The following is a 24,563-nucleotide window of genomic DNA, read 5'->3' as shown; positions in this document are numbered from 1 at the left end:
GGGAGGGCGAGCGGCGGCCATGCAGCCATGGCTCCCGCCGCCGCGCGGCCCAAGCGGAGGCGSCTCACTTCGTACCTCGTCTTCTACCTCTCCTTCAAGGAGAGCGCCAGGGCCAGCCCCCAGCCTACGAACGGCAAAGAACTCCCCAAGCAATGCTCAGAAAAGTGGAAAGCCATGTCCAGGGAGGAAAAGAAGAAGTACGAAGCCGAGGCGAAGCAGCACAATGCAAAATACGCAACTGAGAGAACATCAGATCCTCTACGGGGAGTGCGGAGGCGGGAGAGAAAAAGGCAAAGGAAGAGAACGAGCCYCAGGACGAGGAAGCGGCCGCTACCTGCGTTCTTCCTTTTCGCAGCAAAGCATCGCCCAGGGCTGCGGAAATTGAACCCGCACTGGACGGCTGTAGAAATCGTCAAGAAGCTCGGGAAAATGTGGCGCAACCAGCCAGAAAAGGATAAAGCAATGTACAAACAGCAGGCCGCACTGCTGAGGAGGAAAAACCAGAGCAGAAAGCAGCAGGTTAGGGCGTGAGCCAGAAACGGCCAGGAAAGAGAAGCTCACAACAGAACACATCCAAGCAGAAGGGAGGAAATGAAGGCTTTGACGGCCTGCTTTGCTAATTAGACTGTGACCCTCAGCAGTTTCATCTCATCGCTCGCGCAACTGCAGCTCCTCGTGAGGTTTCAGTACAGTTCGTCATAAGCCTTAGTAAAAATAACTGCGAAGGCTAGATAATTGCATTTTTCTTTAGACAGGGCAATAATTCAGAATACAGTTGGCCTCATATTGTTGGCATCAGGAACATTTTTGCAGCCTAGAGATGGATATTTCCTATCTCTCCACAAGAAAACAGGAATTCGTCTTCTCTGCCTCCTCTCCCTCCAAACCACGACTTAAAACAGGGCCCTTCCACAAGCCAGCAGGTGTGGCCCTCCAGCTCCACAGGTCATTCTCTGCCGAGACCACAATAAATTCTCTGGCAGACCACAATAAATGCCATCTCCCGCCCCTGGAAAGCCTGCAGGCATCGCACCTCCGCTCTGCATTTCCCATTGCTAATGGGGATAACAATACCGTCACTGAGTTGCAGAACCATTCTCCTGCTCATGAGTAAAAAAGTCAACCTGCTTGTTTGATTAAAGTGGAAAATGTAATTTGCAACAAGTGCAATTTCTGTGGCCTGCTAGGTTAATAAACCACTTTTTTAAAACTCTGGGGACCTCCTAAACAACTGATAAATGCAAGTCAGCTCTTTAAGTGCTTATTTTGTTCTAGATTCCATTTTCCAATATTCAACATTTTGAACTGCAGCCTAATTTCAAAGCGATGGTGGTTTCCATTCTGAGGACAGGAATAACTAACAGTTGCCATTCTGCAGGTTACAGAGGGAAGAAAACCTTGGGAAGAGCACACGAGCTCAGATCCAAAGCAGCACAGCTAACTGACCCTGCTGRAAGACAGGATGACAGAGATCAGCCTCAGAGGGCTTTCTGCCCTTGACCCCAGGCTTGATACAGGTTCCTAAAATAACAGCCAAAGCCCGTTTCTGCCAAAGGGTTAGTTCTTATTTCTCTCCTTTAAACAACGCCATTCCAAGTTCTCTCTTTTGGTTCAGCCAAAGGGAAGCCTAAACCTGATGCAGAAAGGCTGAGAGCCTGTACCATTTTACAGCTAAAGCAAGATAACCAGTCAACTTTGTCCTAGAGTTTATTTGGCTCGTAATGACATCTTTGCAAAGTCTGCCCTGTAGAGGGCAGGTCAGTTGCTTTCTGGACTTCGAGAAGTCTTTGGTAACCGCATCCCTGATGCAGCTTTTCCCTGCACTGGTCTAGGCAGGTTCTGCGTACAGTCAGCCTCTGTACCTCTACTCCCTGCTTAAGCACTTTTTCTTTTCTTTTTTAAAGGGAAAGGTCAGCAGGAGGCAAAAGCAGGGAAAACGTTCATTCTGAAATGCTACTGTCTTGTGTATGAAGCTGCTACTGTCCTTTCCTACATGCCCTCACCTAGGGTATACTAGCCAATTTTTTTGAAGTTAAAATTCTACTCTGGGTTGAAAAATGGCTCATGTTTAACCACTTTCCCCTTAATTCAAGATGAAGTTTCAAAACCAGTTCCTCCACCTGAAAACAGTATAAACAAATACACACATGTACACATGTAAGGAAACAGTCAAGTAGTCAATAGAAGTGGAATATTCCAAAACGCCTATGCTTATTCCATGCTGGAGCAGGGCCTCAGCCCAACACAGAGACAAATTCTTCTTTCCTTCTGTGCACCAAAGGAGGGAATGCTTCAGCTAAAAAAAAAAAAAAAAAAAAAAACAAACTTATAAGCCAACTAGGCTCCAAAGGTACCAGAAGAAATGCCCAGTCCTTATCCTATATACTAGATTTTGTTAGGGTCTTAGCACCATCTACTGTAATAGTTGGAGATTAAGTCAGTGGCCAGCAACTATCACTATCGGGAAACTTAAAAATACAGGACATGACCCTTCTCAGCCGTCAGTACAGATGCTGACATATTAAGTAAAAAATAATATTCTGCTATGACTTGGTAGCAGAGTGTTTAAGTGAACAGGGACAAGAAATATCTCTTTAATGGTTCTCTTGACTGCATGGCCGCTAACAGCTTGACAGGATCCATCAATTAAAATCTATTCCCAGCAGCACTAGTAATGGCAGCACCAGTCTGCTCAGCTATTTTTGGCACATTATAAATATGAAGTGATTAAAAAATACGCATCAGAAAAGCTCAAGATAGCAGCCATCCAATTATACTTTTTAAGGGAATCTTTGTCTCTTCCCTTCCTCGACTTATGTACTTCACATACAATTGTTGTTCAGGCAAAAACATGCTCTGTGAAGTTGGCCCACAGGCTCCACTCAATTTAGCACATCACAGTCTGGTTGTGAGTAATGTCTTCAAATTCTTGCAGCACTGCCTCAAAACATCTACTTCCTTGCAAACACACACTCYGATATACTCCCAGTATGGTTATTTCTAGCAGCCTCTTTAACTGAAATACAGTCGGAGAGGTTCATGGACGCCTGCTGACCGCAGGCTCAGAATTTGCAAAAAACCCACCAGCTATCTGCAATACAGTTATAACTAAGTAACAATACGCAGGGTGTATATAGCACTTTCAGTGAGGTGTTCAGTTTCCCTTTTTTTTTTTTTTTTAACAGAACTTACTATTCCATTTCACATATGGGGAAACAAAGAATCAGTATTTCCCACACATGGGGTACTCAATGTTCAGCAGCCATACTTGGAAGCAGGTGCCCACTTTAGAGACTCCCCTTTTCAAAAGCTGATATCTGAATTCAGAACTTTAAACTTAAGCAACCAAATAAGAAGATAAACCTACAGGTATCTTAAGCACATTGCCCACATTCAGATCAGCAAGAGTCTTGTATTAAGATCAGTAGAAATTCTAGTCATCTTGAAAATAAGCCCCAGGACAGATTACTCAAAGATGGTGCCAAATAAAGGGGAATTAATTATAGATAGTTCTTGTCTTCCAAATGACAGCTCCACACAGCACCTAGGATCTTGAGCTGGTTTGCTTTCGCAGAGTATTTGCATGTCTGCCCRCGTGCCTTTGTGGGATAGCTGTTACTGAAAGGAAACAGCAAGGCCTGAAAAAMAGTGCACCTGAAGCCATCAAGTCTTTCACCAATATGTTTTCACRTTACCTGCATATGAACTATAGATGAAAACTGTAGAGCAAGCATTAACAACAAAAAGTAACATTTTTGGAGATGCTCTGCAGTAGTTGCAAAGAAACAACTGTCTGATAAGAGTTTATGAATAACTGATGGAGAACGGTGATTAAAAGTATAGGTACGCCTATCGTGGGAGGAAACATCTTGGAGGCCTGGGATAGGTTTCTTCTCCATCTGCTTTCAACTTGCTAGCGAAAACAGGCAACAAAAACTCTAAGTGAAGCCCATGGATTCTTTCAATRTCAGAAAAATTGAGGCTTGCTGCAAGCCTTTACATGAAAGCTATTTCACATGCTTTTCATGTACTCAAAACTAATGATAACAACATTATAATAGATCTAGTAATATCATTTTATGGAGTTTAATGCTGCCTTTGTTGTTGCTGCTAAGGAAAAGATGAGTAAAGAACTCTGCAAGTTCTGCAGAACAAAATTAGCTGGAATGCCACTTCCCCTTCAAGTCATCTGATCTGGATGGTTGACACCAGAGCCAGCACTCACTTTCCCTGCCATCTTGATGCAGGGGTTTCTGAACGGCTGAGTTTCAAAGCTGAAGAGAATAGCCAGAAGTTTTAGATCTTTATCCAATAAAGTCTTTAGAAACCCATTTGCCAGCACAGTTGCTAGCACTCACAGCTCTGAGCTGGGGCACAAACACACATGGGTCACTATGCACCCGGATCGGACTTCAAAATCCAGCTAGCATTTAAAAAAGCAGAAATAAACTCCGAGGCCAAAGTTTCAGGTAGTCCTCAACCTTCCCAAAAATGAAGTCTCAGCACAGAAAATATGAAATATCATTAAGGAAACCTGAATGCTCCACTCATTCTCCTATTGATTTAAGTCCATCAAGAGTAGCCTCTCTGCAGATATTCCCTTTTATCTGATAAATGGGAATAATGACACTTCATCCTACCTCCTTCATTTAAACTCCAGTCTCTTTATAGTAGCAATTTCTTTCTGTGCGTGTATAAAAGCTTTCCTATTACAACAATAATGGAAGTACTAAAATATTTCTGAATAGCAGACTTATTTAATAGATGTTTTCTGCAGTAATGCTTCTACGCTGTTGCCTTCTTTGCGACAAAGCTATGAGAAGCCATATCTACGAATTTTGATACATTTTTTTTTTTTTAAAAAGGTCAGGACTAAAAGCAAAACAAACCCTACAAATGTTCCAGGGCTAAACACTGCAGTTCCTTCTGAATACTGAAAAACAGCAAGGGGTTGAGCCTTTCAAAGTACTTGTATGAATTTTTGAATATAGCAGATACACCACTAAAAAGATTATGCAGCCCGTGGCATATTTAATAAGCAAATTCTTATTAGCCTTATTGGTATTTCAGCAAGCTAAAGAAAACATTACAAGGAAACACTAGATTAAATGATTTTTAATGAAAACCCACGTCAACTACAGTGCAATTAAGTAAGTCATTGATTGCCGTTATGTCCCTAGAGGGTGATGTGTGAACTTTGCAATTCACTGCAAACTGTTCATTTTATGCAGTCTCCCACTAAGTCCCCTGCAGCCCATGATGCAGCAAGGAGGAACCATGAGCCAGTGCTATGCTCTCTCCCCTCCTTGCTTCCAACAGCTCACGGCCCCCCACAGGGTTTGAGAACGATCCCTGCAAGTTTGAACCATACCAGCCTGGCAGAGAGGTCCAAGTACCACAGAGGTCTCCCAAGTGGAACGGCTACTGCCAGGCCCCAGTACTGGTTTGATGGGAGGCTAATGGGAGACTAAGCCCAGCTTTTTAAGAGCACAAAAGAAGCCTTGAATTCGAGAGGAGAAAAAAAAACAAAAAAAAAAAAAAACAAAAAACAAAACAAAACAAAAAAACTTCACTCCCTGAATCTGTATACTCAGGCACAGATTAATTTCTCATAACTTTGAGACTAATACTTATTCTTTGTAGAAAGGACTCTGTCATGAGCTGAAATGGTACAATTTACAATTTCTGATTTTTGAAGAATGTTTCAAGGATTTTTTTTTCACTCTTTAACTGGCTAGTAAAGAATCTTTTCTGTTTCAAAATATCAGTGACCCGCTTTTATTCAGAGCTTGATTTTAATGTGACCAAAAAGACACCAACTTACTTACAAGCTAAAAAGCTACCAGGACTATCTGTGGTAAAGACAGCAACAGCTTGCTTCCTTCAAGGCCATCTTGCAATGAAGCACACACTGAGCATTAGAGAGCACATACCCATCTGTACGGATTCAAGAGAGGCAGTATATTCTGCCACCCTTGTTAACTTCAATTTAGATCACAAATCACTGGAATAACAAACTTGTCTTCTGCACACTTGCACAACATTTAGCACAGAGAAGCCCTGGTTTGAGGATGCTACCTAAGACAGTTTTAATTAAGGGCTCCCCTACCTCCCTCCCCTTCCATCAAGCAAGGCAACTTACTTAGTGCAGGTAGTGCCTTGTAGACCTTGCCTTTCTTGGTGAGAGGGCATCTTCAGACCAAATTTGAGTGAAGATAATGAAACAGGTCTTCAAAAGTGTGCCACTATCATCTAAAAGCAAACCCATCTGTTTCCTTTATTTGTTAAGAGCTATCTCCCCCCAAAAAACAGGTGCTAAATTACTGGCAGTGCAATTAGAGGAGCAGTTTGATCCAACTCAGTCTTCCCCAAAATTTACTATTTAGATTGGTAAAAACAACTATTTGTTTGTGCTCTCCCCAACCGCCATTAAAACCATGACAGGTGCGGTAAATCAGGTAGACAGTTAGATAGATGAGACTTACAATTCCCTAGTAGAGTAATATTATGCATAAAATACTACAGAATATAAACAAGAACAGTAAGCTTAAAGTATTAATTTGTTTTCTACATAAAATTAAAAATTTCATCAGACTACCACCATTTAGGAGACCCTGAACACCAGTTAAGCTAATATTAAATATACTTAATAAATCGTTGCTTGATTCATAGTACATTTTTCCTGCCTTTCATTACAAAAGGTTTATGCTTCCAAGAACAGCAAGTAACAAAAAGTAGCATTCACAGAAGTTTAAGTAAGTTAATATCTGCTTGTGAATCTACAGAWATCTGTAAGAGAAATTATTCAATAGCAACCTGAAATTAAGCGTTAGTTGCAGAATTCCGGTGTTTGCTTGTAAAGCAGGACTTGGCTGAGACAGGGATGCTAAAGCAGTCATCTCACAACTGCCTGTTACTATAGCTTAATTTATTTGTATAATCTGTCTTCTTRGCTAGATCATGTAGCTGAAGACATTAGTACCTCTTCCGGGTATGTGCACACGAACACCATTAGTATTACAGGGTGTTATTACATGTGCATGGAAAGAACACACAAAYAACCCACTTTCTTTTAGCAAGGCTTAAATTTTAAGAGGGGGAAAAAGCAAAGATCAGATGACCTTGTTCCCTTAAGAAATCGAGTCACTGCTTGACTTAATCCTGATGCTAAATGAAACTCAACCTTACATCAAACATGGCTAAGACAAAAAAAAACATATGAATCCTTCCTTGCTGCACTTGAGAGCAGCTTTATCAGATCACAACAGCTCTGTGAGGGCTTGGCACAGGCTGAACGGCAGAACTTCAGACTAAGCCACAGGCTTGTTGCAAGACCATGGGCAAGTCACTTCCCTCCAGCAACTAACACAGCAAGCGTTATTCAGGGTGCGTTCTTGGAAAGATTAAGAGGTCTGTAACATCTGAGCAGATAAAGTTGCCAAGATAGCAGAACGAGAACTGAACAAGGGCAAAACCTACCTTTTAAGTCTGTGTGAATGAACTTAATGCAATCTGAAGGCTTCAAACTACAGAAATGTGACTACTTAAACACACTACCAACAYATCAAAGGTGCACAAAGGTGGATCTTATTTTAATTTTTTTAAACCTGCCTTTTGTGGTGCCTCTGCTGCTACAGCAGTTTTTCTTCCCCTTCCAAATTCCCCAAGGAGATCGATCCACAGGCCTTCTGTTCAGTCTCCCCCACTGATGTGAATTCTGTCTTGGAAACTGGTTGTTCAACACTTGCCCATCATTCTGTATTTCCAAGTGTTTGATCAGATGAGAAATTCTGAATTAAAATCTTCATTTTGAATTAAACAGACTATAATAGTATTCACAGAAAGGCAGCAGAATTTTGGAATCCACTTTCTGTGGCAAAAACTCCGCATTTACGTGACAGTTATGCACTGACATTTTTAAGAACTTGTAAGAACTTACGAACTGTCAGAACTCTAAAACCTTTGATCTGTTTGTTCAGGGATCTGCCTTTAGGACTCCCACGGGAAACAGTCCTGGAAATAAGAAAGGTCCAGGAGAGTGAGTTGGTTTTCAAGAACTGCCTCCTCCAAGCTCAAGAGCTGTCTATCCTGACATGCAGGAAGTCAAGCACAGTTGACAATGAAAACTCTACGGACAAACAAGGAGCTCCTGATGAAAACTGAGGCACATAAGGAAAGCATACAAGAGGTGGAAGCAGAGTCAGGAGACCCAGGGGAAGATACGGAGATGCTGCCCAAGCATGCAAGAATGGGCAACAGCACAAAGCACATTCAAAGTTACATCCTGGTAAAGGATGTGAAGAGCAGCAAAAAGGGCTTCAACAGGTGTTAGCTGCAGCAAAAGGAACACTGGGGAAATCCGGCATCCAGAGGTCCCTTCTACCCTCAAGTAGGCTGAGTCTGAATTCCCCCCTCCACTTATGGGGGCTGGAGCATCATCTCTGTCACAGGAGTTATCACCGGGTGACTGCCACATCCGAGAGCCTTACGAAGGAATAACATATATTAATAGGTTTATTAACATTGCTAATTATAAGTCATTTCAAAGTTTGGTGCAATGATTATAGCTACAGAGCAGTCAAATTCACAAGGAAATAACCAGAATTATCCACAGTTAGATGAACTTTTAATCCTTTCAATCAATAAAAATACTATTTTGAACTCTACATGGTTTACAGTATTTGAGGTTTGGCACTGCCATGACAGAGCCTGCAGACTATTAAAGATATTCTCACTCGACTATACTAAACTGTAGCTCTGTATGACTTTGCTGGGAGGAGTCTTGCAAAACACTAACTCTGCAGACTCTGACATCTTCTAATCCACAGGCTAAAGGGAGATTCAAACCTCTATTAAGGTCAGGTTTTACATTATAGTTAAGGAAACCCCAGAACTTCAGTGTGAATGTCAGAGTAGGGTAAAGGAGAATAAAAAAATTCTGTTCAAAATCTCTTGAAGTTTAGAGCAGCAAACATCTTCATCTCAGTGGAGGTAAGCAAACATCAGGCATTTACCAAAGTTAAGTTACAGTACTTCAGAAATTAAGGAAAATGATTCCTGGTAATTTGGCATTAAAAGCTAAATAGCTACTTTTTTGGTAATGTATTAAAATCAGAACTTGGGCAAAAAGAGAGGAAAAGCCCCAAAAGCAAATTGAGTACTGGCATGCACAACATACACAGAATCTATTATTTTGTCCCTTTGGACTTAATTAGTCCAAATTTACAAAGAATGGCATCCATATTGATGCTAAACATTAACAAAACTTCTGTTAACTTGCTTCAAAAGGAAGTTTAATTGCAAGCTTTCCATTTCACACATATTCCAGGGCTGCAAAACTTAATGAGCATTTTATTCTTTCCACAAATATTCCAATACATGAATTCATGCTAAAAATCTGCAGTTACTCAAGAAGGCGGACAAAAAAAGTTATCAACACTCAAAGTGCTATTCATTTGGCATCTGGCTTTTGAGTGTTTTTTTCTTCTATATGTGAAGAGTAAAAGATAGATACTGAGCAATATCCAGACCCACCTGCATAAACATTTTCTGGTTTATAACTACTTTGGTTTTTAGAGACAGAATGCGATGATACAGAGCTACAACACCCGCAGATGCCTCACTGGGCTTATCGGCGCGACGGCGCCTGGGTTCACACGAGGCCGGCAGCTCACCTCCCGCCAACCCTGCCGATCCACACGCTCCCCAGCACTGGCCGCGCGCACGCAGGACGAAGCAGCCCCGGTCCAGAAGGGCCGGCAGCTGAAACCACAACACAGCGCAGGAGGCAGAGTCGCCGTCTGTCCCTCCGCACAGCGGAAGAGAAGCGAGAGGGACGTGCCGAGCGTTGAGACCCTGAGCCAGTCGCCTCTGCGACCCCCGTGCTGCCAGSCCCGGGGGACCTGCGCTGCGCAGCGACTCCGAGGTCATCGGTTGAAGGGAGGCAGGCTCGAAGCAAGCGTTCGGTCCCCTTGTCTATTCTTCCACCGCCGCTCGGGATCCTCCAGCAGCCCCGAAGGGGAGCCCAGGCGTGCTTCGGCACGTGCCGTACGTCCACGATCTACGCACGCAGTCACCCACACAGGCTGGTTTTGAAACTTCTGCTTTCCGTTCCTTTCTTCCAGGTTCCCAAAACCTCGGTTCAAATACCAAACCCTGGCTTCAAATACCAAAGGATGTTTGTTCAAAGTCACACAAAGCACCTGCGACTGGGCAAGAAACGTCTCCAAGCACGCTGCTACCCCAGCGGGCGGCTTCGAGCGCAGGGCACCGCTCCAGGATCAATGCTGTTAATTTATTCCGTTCCACTACGGAGAGAACAACCTTCTCTTCTCAAAATTCCTTCATGCCAACTTTCAGCCCGAAGCACTTCTATTTTTTTCCCTTTTTAAGAACAGCTGACTTATCAAAAACAGGTTTTTGTAACAGAAAACCACAAGCTAAGCCACGTTATTATAATTGAAGCAATTAATTAGTTTTATGCCTTTCTCTTTAAAGGAGATCTTTAATGCAGGTAATTCTGACTAAAAGAGCTAACTTGAACTGCTCCATCATTTAAAAGGTGATTAAAAAATTAATTTTGAAAGTGTAGGACGAAGAGAAAAGGCAGAAGGAAGGAGTGAAGACAGTGCTTCCCATACGCTGCAGTTTGGACGTATCAAACCAGGAGGTCTGATTTAAAAGCCTGCAGAAGGCTGAACAAGCTTAAGTCACTGGGGGGAGGGGGGAAAAGGCAACTCTGGTTACAGTTCACTGACATCTAGCAAATCGGCAGGTCATTTCTTAAAAATACTTAGCTGAAGCTGTTCCCACCGCCATGCCAAGAGCTGCTCCCAGGCAACACGAGTTGTGCTGTGTATCGCATGCAGCCCTGGGCATCTGCCCGGGCACCCGGGGCATCCGGCTGTATCAGCTTTCCATGGCTCAGTCACCAGGCCCTCCCCTCAGCACAGGAGAAAATACAGGTTGGAAAAAAAAGAAAAAAAAAAAGTAATAAATGTAGCTTAAACTGATTTTAATGGATGCRATCGGATTTGCGTTCATTACACTGGCCGCGGTGGCAGGCAAGCAGTTTCATGCAGATTTGTCTTTAGCAGCCCAGCTAGAGAGGTGAGCTGATGGGTGGTAGGACACGATACATTCGTTACTGCTGCATTATGTTATTTTGCTCTTTCCTCTTCTGTGAGGCAGGAGATTTGTCTTGTGCACGGAGACCGACCAGTGCCTCGGCAAAGCGTCGGTCTGCTCTRCAGCTGTGCAATGCCTACAACAGGTCTTGGCTCTGGCTGGCCATTACGCATTACTATAGCATGGTAGAAATACTGACACTGGAAACGACGTTTGGAGCTGCCTTTCCAAAAGCTAAGCCTGTTTAAGTACTGTAAAAATAAAAGCAATAGGGAGTTGTCATCCCAACAGGCATTTCTAAAAACCTCCCCAAAACAAGATGCACWTTCCTGCGACAAACTAGTGCTAAACTGCAGACATAAATCCAGAAAGCAAGGCATCCCCAGTAAGGAACAGGTCACAACACCCACACTGCATTGAAATTCCAAATACTGGAAGTGATTACAAACACGATACAGGCATTCACTCAACTCTGCAAAGGTGAAGAAGGCTGAAGATGCCCGCAGCACTGCAGGGACAGGACTGTCCCAACAGGCAAAGCAAGCGGGCGTTTACCCTGCTAACACAGCAGGCCAGGCTGAGCCGCTGGATACTACTGCACAGTAAGGGAAATGCAGGCAGACAACAACACTCCTGCCTCCAACACACAGCTAACAGCTTGTTTATAATTTAAGCCATATACTAACTAGCTAGGACCCTAAATCCATTGCTTTCCCWAAAGTCTGCATCCCAGAACAGAGCTTTTTCTCAGCACTGCACCAGAAGCAATAGGTCAGTCGAACAGAGCTTTAGCGTGGCCCCACAAATCCCTGCTTTCCTCCTGAAGTACAACTACTCCCTGTGATTCCTTTCCCCATCAGCAACTGCACTCCTCTCCTGCTCGTCTAGAGCAGCCAGCGCAGCGGTAAGGCCTCAGCTACCAGCAGCAGGGAGGAGAGCTCCAGCGGGTGCACAGGTACCGCGAGCAGCAGGAAGGGCTACAGCCCGCTGCATGCCAGAGCCCGAGGGGTTACAATTTCGCATGGAGCATTCAAAATGCTGAGTTGAATTTGCACAAGCAAATTGCATTTTACACACAACTGCTTCAGTGGAACACCATAACTTCTCCAGTTTTCTAGAGTCCTGGAAAATTCCAACTTAATGAGGCCAGGAATACAGTGATTAGATACTAGCTGTTGAAACATTTTGTCTATTACTAATCCTCCAATATTTACTCATGTCTTGGCATCTTCCTGATCTCTGCTATAAATTTAGCCACAAGAGACGTCCCTTTGAGGAAGAATCAAAAGCGTTCGTACAGTAAAACAGYCAAGACTGTCAAACTCAGTATGAGCTACAGAGATCATGACCTGCCATGACAAAACAAAATGCCACCAGAAGAAGCAAAATACAACAGCCATAAAAATCCAAAAACATTATTTCCTTCCCCCATTTGGGCTTTGGGAAGTCTCAATAGATCTGTGTGTAAGATGTCAAAGACATTAAGAGGCAAAATATTCATAATGAGTATCTGCTTTTAGTATCAAGTATTACTAGATTTGCAGACTACACTCAAGTCAAGAAGCATAAGATAGCAAAGGTATCTTTGCCAGTGCCAAGATGCATCAGTGGCACCATCATGCAACGCAAAAAAGAAAAGGCAGGGTTTTGAAACACAATCATAGATCCCAAGGCAGAAGAAAGCCTGCAGAATTCATTATTCTACCCCTGCATCCTGCAATAAATGTCGTTCACATTTCTGCCTTGTGAACATCCTTCCTCTTCTGTCCAGGATCTGTTTTGATGCCAACTTGCTACTAGTGAGATACTGATCCAACCACAGTTTATACAGAAGAGATTGACTTCAAAGTCTGGTCTGCCACCAGGAGYAGTCAGGAACCCTCTTGCACTTAGTTTCTGCAATATTTCATGCCTATGGAAGGTGCTGTATGACACGTTTTGTTTTAGAGGGCTACATTTTGGCTAAAAAGCAGAAGACAATACAACACATAAACACTTCGCTGGGTTGCCCTTAGCAGCAAACAAATCTCTCCTGAAATAGGCTCTCCAGGGTGCATCTTTCCTGTACTCCATATACTTAAATATTTCCAGGGACAAACGTAATAAGATCAGGCAGATGCATATGTGAGATCTGAGAATTTCCAACAGCTACATAATGATACTTCTCCACAGTTTAAGCTTATGCAAACCAYGGTAAATGTAATTCTTCCCTAAGACACAATGCGAATTAGAGTTGTAGTTTAATCACAGTACATGAGATACATTATCATTAGACATCCAAAATGAATTTAAACAAGAAAATTATGAATTAGCACCAAAATGAATCAATCAGATGTGACTTCCACCCACAGCATAGGAAGAAGAGCTTAAGAAAACTGTATATATGAACTAGCAAGGGCTTTCCTGCAGCTGCACTGAACCTAGGAACCCAGTAGGCAAAGATTATTTAAAATATATTTTGTGAAACAGGTGACATCTGAAAACAAAGTACTTAAGCTCTTTTACACAACTTGTAACTACAGGAAACCATCTACGAGCTTGCCCACAAAGAAAACCCAGAAAAAAAAAGAGGGGTCTTTGAAAGTACTGAAACAGCTGCAGAGGTCTCTATGCTCTTTCACTTTGAAGTTTCAGATAAGGGCTAGCAGTGTAAAACATGACTGCTATCAGCTCCAGCAGACAGATTGTGACATGCAAATCCAATTTCCTTCAACACGGTGAACTTTCCTGCAAAGGGAGACCCTCTGCACAAACACATTGGCCAGCTTGAAAAAGCAACTGTGCAGCCTCATCCACACAGTGACACGAATCAGTCTCTGATCAAGAAAAAAGTGAACCAAAACCACACACACAGACATCCTCCACAAAGGGTAAGGCAGGGGCATCTCCTGGAAGTACCTTTACATGAAGTCAGAAACTTTCCCTACAGCATTTGTCCAAACACTTGCATAACCTGGGAAAGCTGAATATCCCACTACAAGAGCAGAGGAAGAGACAAGGTTTTGAAACAAGTCCCAGATGTCCAACTATTTACAAYCTGTGACGATATTCGCACTTATGCACAGCCCCCTTTCCCTGCCAAATAAAGGGGGTATTCACTGCTTTTCAATCTATATGGTCACTCACATTTTGGGTCATGTCCAGAAGGTACTCTTGATATTACCAATATTTTTCTCAGCTTTCAGCCAGTTGCATTATCCTAATTGGCATGTGAAGTCTATCTTTCTGAGAACTTTTTGGTTTGCAGGTATCGAGCGCTTTTGGAAACAAGTCTGTCCTTTTTCTTCCCCACCAGTGTTTGCATCCAGTACAGAAATGACTAAGTATGAATTTCTTCATGGTTGGGAATTCTTTCAGAATTGTTCCACATGCTACAGCTCTTCCTGCACCTCATCCCTTGAGGCACAGTCCAAACAGCAGCAGCCTTCACATAGTGTTCTCTGCTTCAGAAGGGACTGACAAACAAACAAATGAAAGGAGGCCAAATTGGGATAAAAAGGACAATTAAAACATGATCAGTGTAGTTTTCAGCCTAAAAGCATCTTCTTCTCTGCCATTAGCCTCAATATTCATGGAATGCTCTCTACTGTCTAACAAATAGAATTAATCGTATTAATGTGTGGAAAAATAAGATTAGTCAGCAAGTGGTATTTGAAATCTAATCATGTTTTATTGAATGAAACATGAGTGGGAGAGGTTGAGGGGTCCTTTCATGTAATTTGTTACAGAAGTCACTCTCACTGCCACACTTGAGCAGAAGAGCTGCTCAGGCTTTCAGGAGCCCTGAGCAGACCTGTCCTAGTGAAGGCCAGGCAGAGCTGCGAGTGCCGGTGTCTCAGCAGGAAGGTCAGCAGGGAATCGCAGAGAGGGAAGTCGCAGGGGACAACTCAGTGATCAAAGGAGRGGCAGTGGGCTACTCTGATAAGCAGCAAAAAATTAAGTCTGGACAAATTCATGGCTTTCATTGAATGAACATCAATGCAAAGCTACAGCTCTACAGTCTTCACAGTGCCTTGCTCATTATTTGAAGTCATATGAAATGGTGACAGTATTTAAATGCCATGCATTTCCTAAACTTGGCCTAGCAGCATGTGCCACAAATTGTCAGCTGGAAAAAATGAGTTCCCTTGGCCACACCACAACTCCAGGAAACTGCTGCATGTACTAAGTCCTTAGCTGATGAGTGCTAACGTTACCTGCCACATTATTTTTTTTTGGTTGGAGTGCTGTTCAAGTCTTCCTTTCCCTATCAGAGAGATATGCTAAACCATGAAATACGTTTAAATGCCAGCTTCCTCAGATCAACTCTTTCTTGCAGAATTGCCCATTCAGTTATTTCTGTAAAGCAACAGGTCGGGGGGCTTTACAACAATATGCAATATTACTCTACTGAAATACTTTGTACAAGGCATCATAAACCCTTTAAATCCACTTCAAAACAGTAACCTGAATGCTCCTCAGTTCTTTGTCACAGCCAATATTTTAAACTAAATCGTGCTTTCTGCAGAACAGACAACTAGGTTTACTTCCGTTACTGTCCTAAATTATACTTGTGCTAAGACAGGAAGTCCTCATCACTTATCATGTGCCACAGTAAGTTATTTGAATGAGAATTCTCATTCTCAAGGCTAGTTTCTGTTTAGCAAAAGAAGGGCAGGATGCACTGTTACGACACAGCAAAATAAGCTACAAAAGGAGTCAGACTGTACAGAGAGGAAGGAATGTAATTTAAGCAGGAAAAAAAAAGGAAGATGTGCTTGCTGAATCTTGTCTGGTGCTCCAAGCTGCTGGAAGTTTTTGGAAAAACTATTTAACATCCCAGGACATTTTCTTCCCAACACCTTCTCAAAGCTTAAGAGCAATCTCTGAGCTATTAAAAGAAAGACAGAGGGAAAACATCTAGCACAGCCACAAAACAGGTTGAATACCATACAGGACCAGACTAGAGGCTTTCTTATCACCACAAATGGTCTGGAACTTTTAGACATCCAGCTTGAAACAGTTTGCTGTTGTGCTGCAAGCACCCACAGAGGTGCTTGTCATTGAACAAAGCTTTAATGTGCCAACAAAACAGTGTTAATCAGCAAATATTCCTGAGAAGCATTAGCTAAGGGATGTAGTCAGGTCTAAGTAGATATCTAGACAAAGTACATGATCAACAAAGCTCAGTCCTGTTAAGAACTAGAGTCCAAGCTGCTTGGAAGGATTTTCTTCTTCTATATGCCTTTAYAGAGGAGAATGCCATGAATCCTTTCAGGCCCCAGAGTGATCTCCAAAGCAAGGGGAAGAACAGAGTCCCGGGCCTTAAGGACAGGTAGCAGCATGGGGAGGACAGGAAAGAGCATACGTACTACCAATTCCCTTCCATGTCTGGCTAGTCCTGATCTTAGTAGGAAAACACCACAATTAGGATAATGAGTTCAACAAGCCTAGAAAGMAAGCCAGGACAGCTACTGACGTATTTTTCTTTCTAGTCTTGAAACCCCAACACTGTCATTTCTAATCTGATACTCTCTTTTTCACACTACTACTATACTCCCCTCCTGCTCTCTGCTCACTAGAATTTTAGTTCTCACCTTTCAAGGAAATCTAGGCCCAAGGCCCCATGACAAGAGCTGTGAGAACAGTAAAAGAGCTGTAAACGTGTTATTTTATTAATATGCCTCAAATAGCTGCTCAACTCATGTCACTCTGCTTCACACAGGGATGCTCAGAACAACAACGTCCTTTCACTGCCTAGACTCACTGCAGCATCCGTGTGTGCCGGGTCACGGGCCAGAYGCAACTCAACCGTGACTCTCCAACGGGTAGTTCTGTGTACTGAGATCAAGGCGCACCTTAGTGGACAAAGTAGCAGTGACTGCTAAAGGCAAGTGGGTTACGAGAACCTGCCCTAAAAAGAACGGCATCTATTTTTAAAGAAGGGAGGGTAAACAAAACACAGAAGATTTTCAAAAAGAGCAGCCCAAAGGAAGCTTGCTTAATGTGCTGAGCTGGAGCGTTTGTAGATACTGTCATTATATAATTTCCATAGCTTAAAAATAGACGATGAAATTTAATTGTTTCTGTACATTTCTGGACCAGATTAAAGCTATAATGCTTATGAAATGAAATATTTACCTGCAAGATACTTCAATAGAATGGTTTATTTGGCCATGAGTCTATCTGCCACATTACCAATAATTAAAACTAGGTTTTCATAGAGGAAGTGAAAAAAAAGGTTTTAGCTATATTTTCAAGCTGAATTGTATCAACATATTTAAAGAGGAGATATGAGCTCCAGTTTTTCCCCCCTACAGGCAAAAATTATTTAAAAGTGGGAAAAATGAGTCATCTGAATTTAATTACCAGGCTCCGAGTTGTGAAGGCCAGCTCTGAAAAATGAAATTTAAAATAAGATGCTTTGTAATTCTGCTTATAGAACTGAAAAATTTACTTCCTGAGAATACTAAACCAGGCCTCTTTGAATTGACTGGTGTGTTTATCTTGCCTACATGCCTTTCATGATGCTATAAAAATGCAGGACGAACCATGAAAAGCAGGTACAGTTTCTGCTACCAGCTCAGGACCAAATTCCTGTTTGCATAGCCCAGGTTTCACTCATTAACATGACCCATCTCTTGCCTGGACTGCTCTATCAGCTAATTCAGAGTCCGCTGCTGTTCCTAGCTTGCAGAGTTCATCCAGCTCCCAGGGAAACTCCAACAGGAGGAAGTCATTAAAGATGCAGTATGTAGGTGTTTGGGRTTGAGCAAGTTAGTAAATACATCATTATTCTCTGTGACGAGCCCCCTAAACCGATTTAAGACTTACTCCCTCAAAATAGCACTTATATCTCATTCTAAAAAGTTTGTGTGCGTGCGTATCATTGAAAGCTGAGTGACTTAATTTTCTAAGACATACTTGCCACTTCTAAAGTTTTACTGTGATGTATTTGTGGGTAGTGTATTAATTTTTTCCAGCAGGTTCCCTCTGACAGGCATTGTTTTATTTTTGATATGACAAGACACAGTGCTGCACCAGCAACATCTCTAGGTTGAATAATGTTTCTTAACCATCTACATTCATCCCTACCACACAGCACAAATGACTGATCCTCTCTGCAGTGCATAAGGGCTAAAAAGTAACAGTGCCCTAAAATATTAATGCTTGCTAATAAAAACATTTTTTCCCATGAAACAGCAGCATCTAATTTTCAAAGGGGTCCTGGGAACAGTAAACAATTCATACATAGTAAATGGCAAGGTCTGTCATATTAATACATCCTGCACATTCAAATCCTATTCCCACATAATTGCGAGGCAAGTGTAAATTACTTAAATGAATGTTATTTGTGGCAGTGATAGAATCCTCATAAATAATTGTAATTTAACTTCCTGCTGATAATCCTAGGCAATAACTAATTCTTTCAAACACTTAATTCTTCCATTCCAGAGGAATGTTGGGTCTAAGATTACTCCCTATCACTTGCTACTAGATAGGAGTTTTAACTCTTTGTTGAATTAAATCACAAAGCAGAAAATCAGTGTCTAAATCAATTAGAGACAGAGCTTTCCCTTGCTATAAGCAGCAAGTGAAATTCCTTCTGCAAGCCCTCACTTCCGATTTCAAAGCACTGATCATTTGGGCCGCTCTAGTATATTGAAAAAAAAAATCAATTGGGCATTTATTATACATAAATGCATGTTTCTGAAAGCCTGCACATTTGAGTACTGCTCAAGCAAACTTAATGGGATGAGAAGTATTTAAATTCCATACATAGCTTTCTGTCTAAAGAACAAACTCATCTGTAGCCATTTGCTGCAGGTTCATTAACAGTAAAGTCAACTTGTCAGCAGCGTATTTAACAATAATCAGAAAGCGATTTAACAAAAACAAGGTTTGCGTATGGTACAGCCAAGGGTTTCTTTGTTTTTATTTTTGTAATTATTTATTTCTATTAACTAGCCACATAGCTAGTGAAACCTTCTTGGAAGAACAAGCTTTAAAAAGTAGACAACAGCCACTGTAAAGCTGACCAAGCAAATAAAAAGCATTCAAAAGACTTTCACTGGAATGGAGCRAGTATAACCTCTGACTTGGAATAATGAGGAACTATCTCCAGTCAATACTAATTCTCCTCATTCTGAGTTTCCTATCACAGTTTGCGTCTCTACATACAAAATTTTACCCTACAGACCACAAATAAGTACCTACCAGAGAGACGATCCCTCGGTTCCAGCAACTTCTAAAACGTCATATCCATCTTCCAGTTGGAAATCCATGAAAACCAGAGCAATAGTGTCTCCAGGTTCAGCTAGAATAGTCCACGTGCAGTCTGCATTATTGCCATACTCCAAAGGAAAATGAGGGCTTGAGATAATTCCACTCTGTCCCCGTAATGTCCCTCCACAAGCATCATCAGCTGGAAGACACACAATGGCACATTAGGAGATTTTGTTGAAGTACACAAAGCAGTATGTCAAAAAAAAAAATCACGGTAAAGCTTTAAAAGCCTCAATGCTTTTGTAATAGGCTAAAACCTCTCGTTTGTTTGTTTCAAATATTATCCAAAATTGTATTGTTTGGGGGGGGGGGGAGAGATTTTTCCACACACTATTAAGAAAAAAAGATGCTGAGGGATGCAAAATCCTATTAGGTCATCCAGTCTGTCTTCTYGCAAGTGCTAGCTTATTCCCAACTGTACACTTCCCAGTGATTTGTTCAGACTAATTTTAAACATCCCAAGTGACAGAGCTTCTACCACTTCTCTGGGGAAGCAGCTCCTCAGCCTAAAGCATTTTGCTGTCAGGATGCTATTTCCTCACATGCTCTTGCCTGCGTTCTTTCATGGCAGCTCTTACTCCTAATTAGGAGTCTCCTAGTTGCTTTCTGTAATATCCCTCCCATCCCGTAGACAGCAAGGCAAGAGGAAAACCACAGGGAATTCGAAGACCGAGAAGAAAGAGGGTTTCACAGGCAGACTCCTTCTCCAACCACAGCAAAGAAGGGGCTTTGGTTTGCCGAGAGCTGAAAGGGTTCCCCTYCAACAGAATATGAATGCACTGAAATGCCCAAACTGAAACACTAAATGTGCCTTTTAGCCAAGAACGAAGAAAAAGTGAATTTACGCCCCTCCTCCAACCTCACATCCAATATTCACACCTTTCAAATACACTCCCATACTTGGGAATGAAAACTGGGTGTTCTTGAAAGTTATATTTCCACAGAAAGTCAATAAAGCCTGAGCCATTTCCGAATGAGAAAGTGTAGCTAGCTTGGGGGTTGGGGAAGAAGGTAAAAATCTTTTGGAAATGTGTGGTTGAGGATCACAGCTCTGTTCTTCAAAGAACATGCATCTGCTGAAGCACAGCGAGTGTCAGGGTAGATATTCACTGAAGGAGTCATCATTTGCACCCTGCAGTATCTACAGCTCTGACAACTCGGTGCACATGGAGGGCACAKTCTTGACTTCTGCTGAAAAGCAGCCAGAAGGACAAGAGTCTGCACTGGTTTCGGGAACACCTTCAGCATGGAAGTGGCAGTAGGGATTTCCCTGCAGGTGACCACACTCAGTAACTCCCCTCCTGCTCTCACCAGACAGGGAAAGCAAGTAGTTGCAGCTGTCTTAAACAGCCACTGAGCCTGGCACTTAGCCTGGACCACGTTTAACAGAAAATAGCAGTTCACTCCACCAACGTGCCTTACTAGTCTTTGGTTCGCCCTGTTCTTTGGAGGAAATTGATGCTGTTGCCAAAATCACAGTGAAAGAAACTTAACCATTTGTTCAACAACCTAACAGTGACGTTTCTGGATTATACCCTGGATCTCCCATTCGCTGAAAGTTCTTCTATTTTACAGTGAGACTTTCACCAGCAGTAGTTGTTAGAGCAATTAAAGGAGGAGGATCTGAGGAAAACACGTGCAGAAGATAAAGAAATCCAAGAATTAATTTGACCAGYGTCAGGGCAGCACATGGCTCTTGCACACCCAGCATCAGCCTGGTGTTTATTTAGAACACAGCTAAGAAAAGCCTGTTAACTTTACAGCTTGTACTACAGAGCAGTATTTCAGACACGTTAATCAAGGAGCTTGGGGCTTTACATTATGAACACGTATTTTTGTGACAAATCATTGGGGGAGGGCGAGAACCCACCACGACACACTCCTCCAAACTGAAATTTAACACAAGTGAGAACCTTTGTGAAATTCAATGGTTCATCGGCTTCCAGGAACAGACAGGAGGATTTGCAGGATAGCTCAGCAGGATCTTTTATAGTGTTCAGCTATCAGACCCTTTTCAGGAATTACTGGCTTGTACTATCAGCAGGATTATCAGCAGGGCCGGAACTTGCAGCCTTTAACTCATGAAACTTGAAAGACAAACTAAAACAAACCTCTCATCCACGCCAACTTTTCTTTCTCATGACCATCTGCTATCCAAACGCAGCCAGCCAACCAAACAAGCAGAAGGCCCAGGCACAGACGTGCTTCCCACTGACTGATGGCAAGTGATCGAGATAGGAACACACTAGGCCATTAACTTACTGTTTGTACTACATTAACACGCTACACATGCTGCACTGGCACCTCTAAGCTCTGGGGGAGATCAAGACCCTTTACAACTAGTTCTGTCTCAGAGAGGGAAGCACCTTGCTGAGTACTGCAGAGCTCAAGTACCTTCAAATTTCAACACAATACACGCAAGTGTGTGTCCTCCAGAGAAGGTCCACGCAGAAGAGACAAGAACTGAAAGAATGGCTACTTCCAATCCATCCCTTCCCCACAGAGGGGATGAAAACGCTTTTTTAGAGGATGAGCAGATTCTAGCCACAGAGGATAAGCACAATTCACTAGTTTACTCATATATTCAAAATTAATTTCACGCAAATAAGTCCCCCTACCAAAAAGAAATACCAAAAAGAAATACACACAAAAAAGATTCTTAGCCAGTGATCTCTCTCAGACCACATGCCTAGCGGCCAGCCAGACAAGGCAAGGTCATTAGCTGCTTCAGCAACGCACAGAGATCTGAAGAAGCAATTTATCCTTAAGAGACATTTCCCTCCAGTACGGCAGCTCTCTCCAGCATAATACATTACATTAAAGACTATTGTTGCCTTGCCACTACTGGCCTCAGGCAACAGTCCAAAATACCATTGCAAATAAGGCCCTGCATCACCACCACAAGACACCTGCAAGCCGTCCAGACTCTGCCTGTGAACATCACGTTCTCAGAGGCAGGGGTGGTGTTGACCAAACACCTGTTTTTTCACTATGATCACGCATTCACACGGCTCAGTTCTACTAGCCTCCAGATCAAAGCAGTTTTAAAGCAACAAGGATTTGGAAGAAGCTATTCCTATGGGCAAGTTCTCAGCCATGCTCACTATTGGGTTCCAGGAAATTTGAGGCAGTATCTGCTACACTAAAATTGTTCTACTACTAGAAGGAATACAAGGAGGTATGGAGAATATGCTAAAGAATTTTAACTCTCAATGCTGTGTTTGTCTTAGAATTCTTAAATAAGGGGCTTATACCTCCTTGGTTGGGCTAAGCTGACTCACAGTAGCTGAAGATCTATGCAAAGGCCTTTTATAAAAGCAGACTGTTTTCAATTTAAAATATTGAAAAAATATTCATTGCAAAAGATATTTAATGCAAAATGTATTCCTTTCCCAYCCTACCTCTAACTACATCTTTTCATATGTTTTCAGAGCTTGTTACTCTTAAAACACATTTTAAAATCTTCTGAAATCTTCTAGAACAGCCCTACAATTATTTTGGGCATGGTACAGTCTAAGCAGCTGTTTGAGATATAAGACAGATCACTTTTAATGAGATTATGCATATTTGATATGCTTAAAATGTAGCTTTGCAAATGTTCTCAACTTTTCAGATAGCTTACTGAATTTTTACTCATCCGCCTACCAGAATCATAAACCTATCAGTTCTACTTAAATTCAGCAAACAATCTCGGCAAGACTTCTCTTTCYACATGCATGGATGCGCTTTAGAAAACAGAATCAGAGACGTATCAGGATACTCCTTTGGAACTTCAAGCATAACATCCTGGCTTATCTGAAATTAACTGACCCTAGTGAGGACTGTTCTTCAGTGACCACAGCAAATCCAGAAGATGAGTTTCCAAGTGCAGCTGGGGTTCTGCTTCCTGCATACCAACTGTCAAGATAAAAATAGAGCTAGACCTGTAGGACACAGTTTAAGGCCTCATTTAGACTAAATAGCAGGCCTTATTTTATTCTGTGGATACAGAACTGTGCAAAATGGATATGAAGCATACAATAYACACGCAATGGGGAAACTACTCCAGATTATTTTCAGATACATATCGTATGGATGGGACAAAATGGCAATTCCGTGCACAGTTCAGAATCTGAACCAGACTGGCTGAGGACTTAAAGTCCTGAAGGCAAATTGCTGAGTTACACGCTGTCTAGCAGGCACAGCCAAGCTCCTTTTCTGGGCAGACAGAGCTGCCACCCATTTCTCTGCTGCACTACTTTACAGATCACCACCGAGGTGTCATTTACTGCTGCTCTGCTGCTCCTAGAATGAGATCACTGCAGTTTTAATCCTTCCTGCCACATAAGCAAGAAACATAACTCACTAGAGCAAATTCAGTGCCGAGTGAATTTACAGTCTCCTTTAGCTCAGCGGCCAAGAATCAATTTTGATGTAACTGCTTCCAAAACCACTGGTGAGCTGCAGCACTAGCAGCTTCAACTGGTCTCTGCAAAAAAAGTGCTTCAACAAGCCATTTCTTCTGTATGTGGAACTCATTTCTACTTCCCTTGCTCACCAAGATTATACTTATCCTTTATAAAAACAGTACTTCTAAAATTGAGAGATTTGTAAAGGAACACAGACAACACCTATGAAGAACAAGCTGCTGGGCCACAGCACTTCCTGGAAGTGTTGCTGTCCTGGCACAGCTAAATTCTAGCTTCTCAAACACATTTGCTTYTTATTCTTCTCTACCATGCATTTCTTTGCATGTTTGATTATTTCATCACACAGACTGCAGCAGAGACAAGGCTTGCACTGTACCCAAAAGGATGCTACAAAGAAAAAGACAAGTACAAAGACAGGAGCATAAAGAAACAGAAGGCTATTGATTAGCACTGTAGGAATTTACACTCCGATTTCAGCACTTGTCTCACACCTCTGCCCTTCTGCTGCAGAGGAGGAGGAGAAGGAGGAAAAGGCATTTCTTTATCAGGCAGAGTTCCCTACACTGCCCTTGGCRGTGACATTAGACATGTCTATTCCCAAGATAGCTGCTCACAAGATTGCAATACTTGCTCTACTAGAGTACATCTTTCATCTTGATTTGTCTAAATTTGATCCTGTAGCGTGACCCACCTCCAGCTTACATTAGAAAAAATAAGAACATGTACAAGTGCATCTAACAAACTTTCAGCTGGAATTACCAC

General features: G+C 42.2%; 1 protein-coding gene across 1 annotated transcript in view; it reads right to left on the bottom strand.

The window, feature by feature from the left end:
• CSMD2 (CUB and Sushi multiple domains 2) overlaps positions 1-24,563 on the bottom strand; it is a 324,269-nt gene that overhangs the window by 206,504 nt on the left and 93,202 nt on the right. Inside the window, exon 5 of the mRNA XM_085306730.1 lies at positions 19,324-19,531. Within this exon, the coding sequence (XP_085162856.1) occupies positions 19,324-19,531 (208 nt within the window). The remainder of the gene's footprint in view (positions 1-19,323; positions 19,532-24,563) is intronic.

This window comes from Rhea americana, unplaced genomic scaffold (assembly GCF_003343005.1).
Source record: "Rhea americana isolate MKP2758 unplaced genomic scaffold, rheAme1 scaffold_246, whole genome shotgun sequence".
NCBI lineage: Eukaryota > Metazoa > Chordata > Aves > Rheiformes > Rheidae > Rhea > Rhea americana.
The sequence above is the reverse complement of the archived record's forward strand: the minus strand, read 5'-3'. Positions and strand labels throughout refer to the sequence as shown.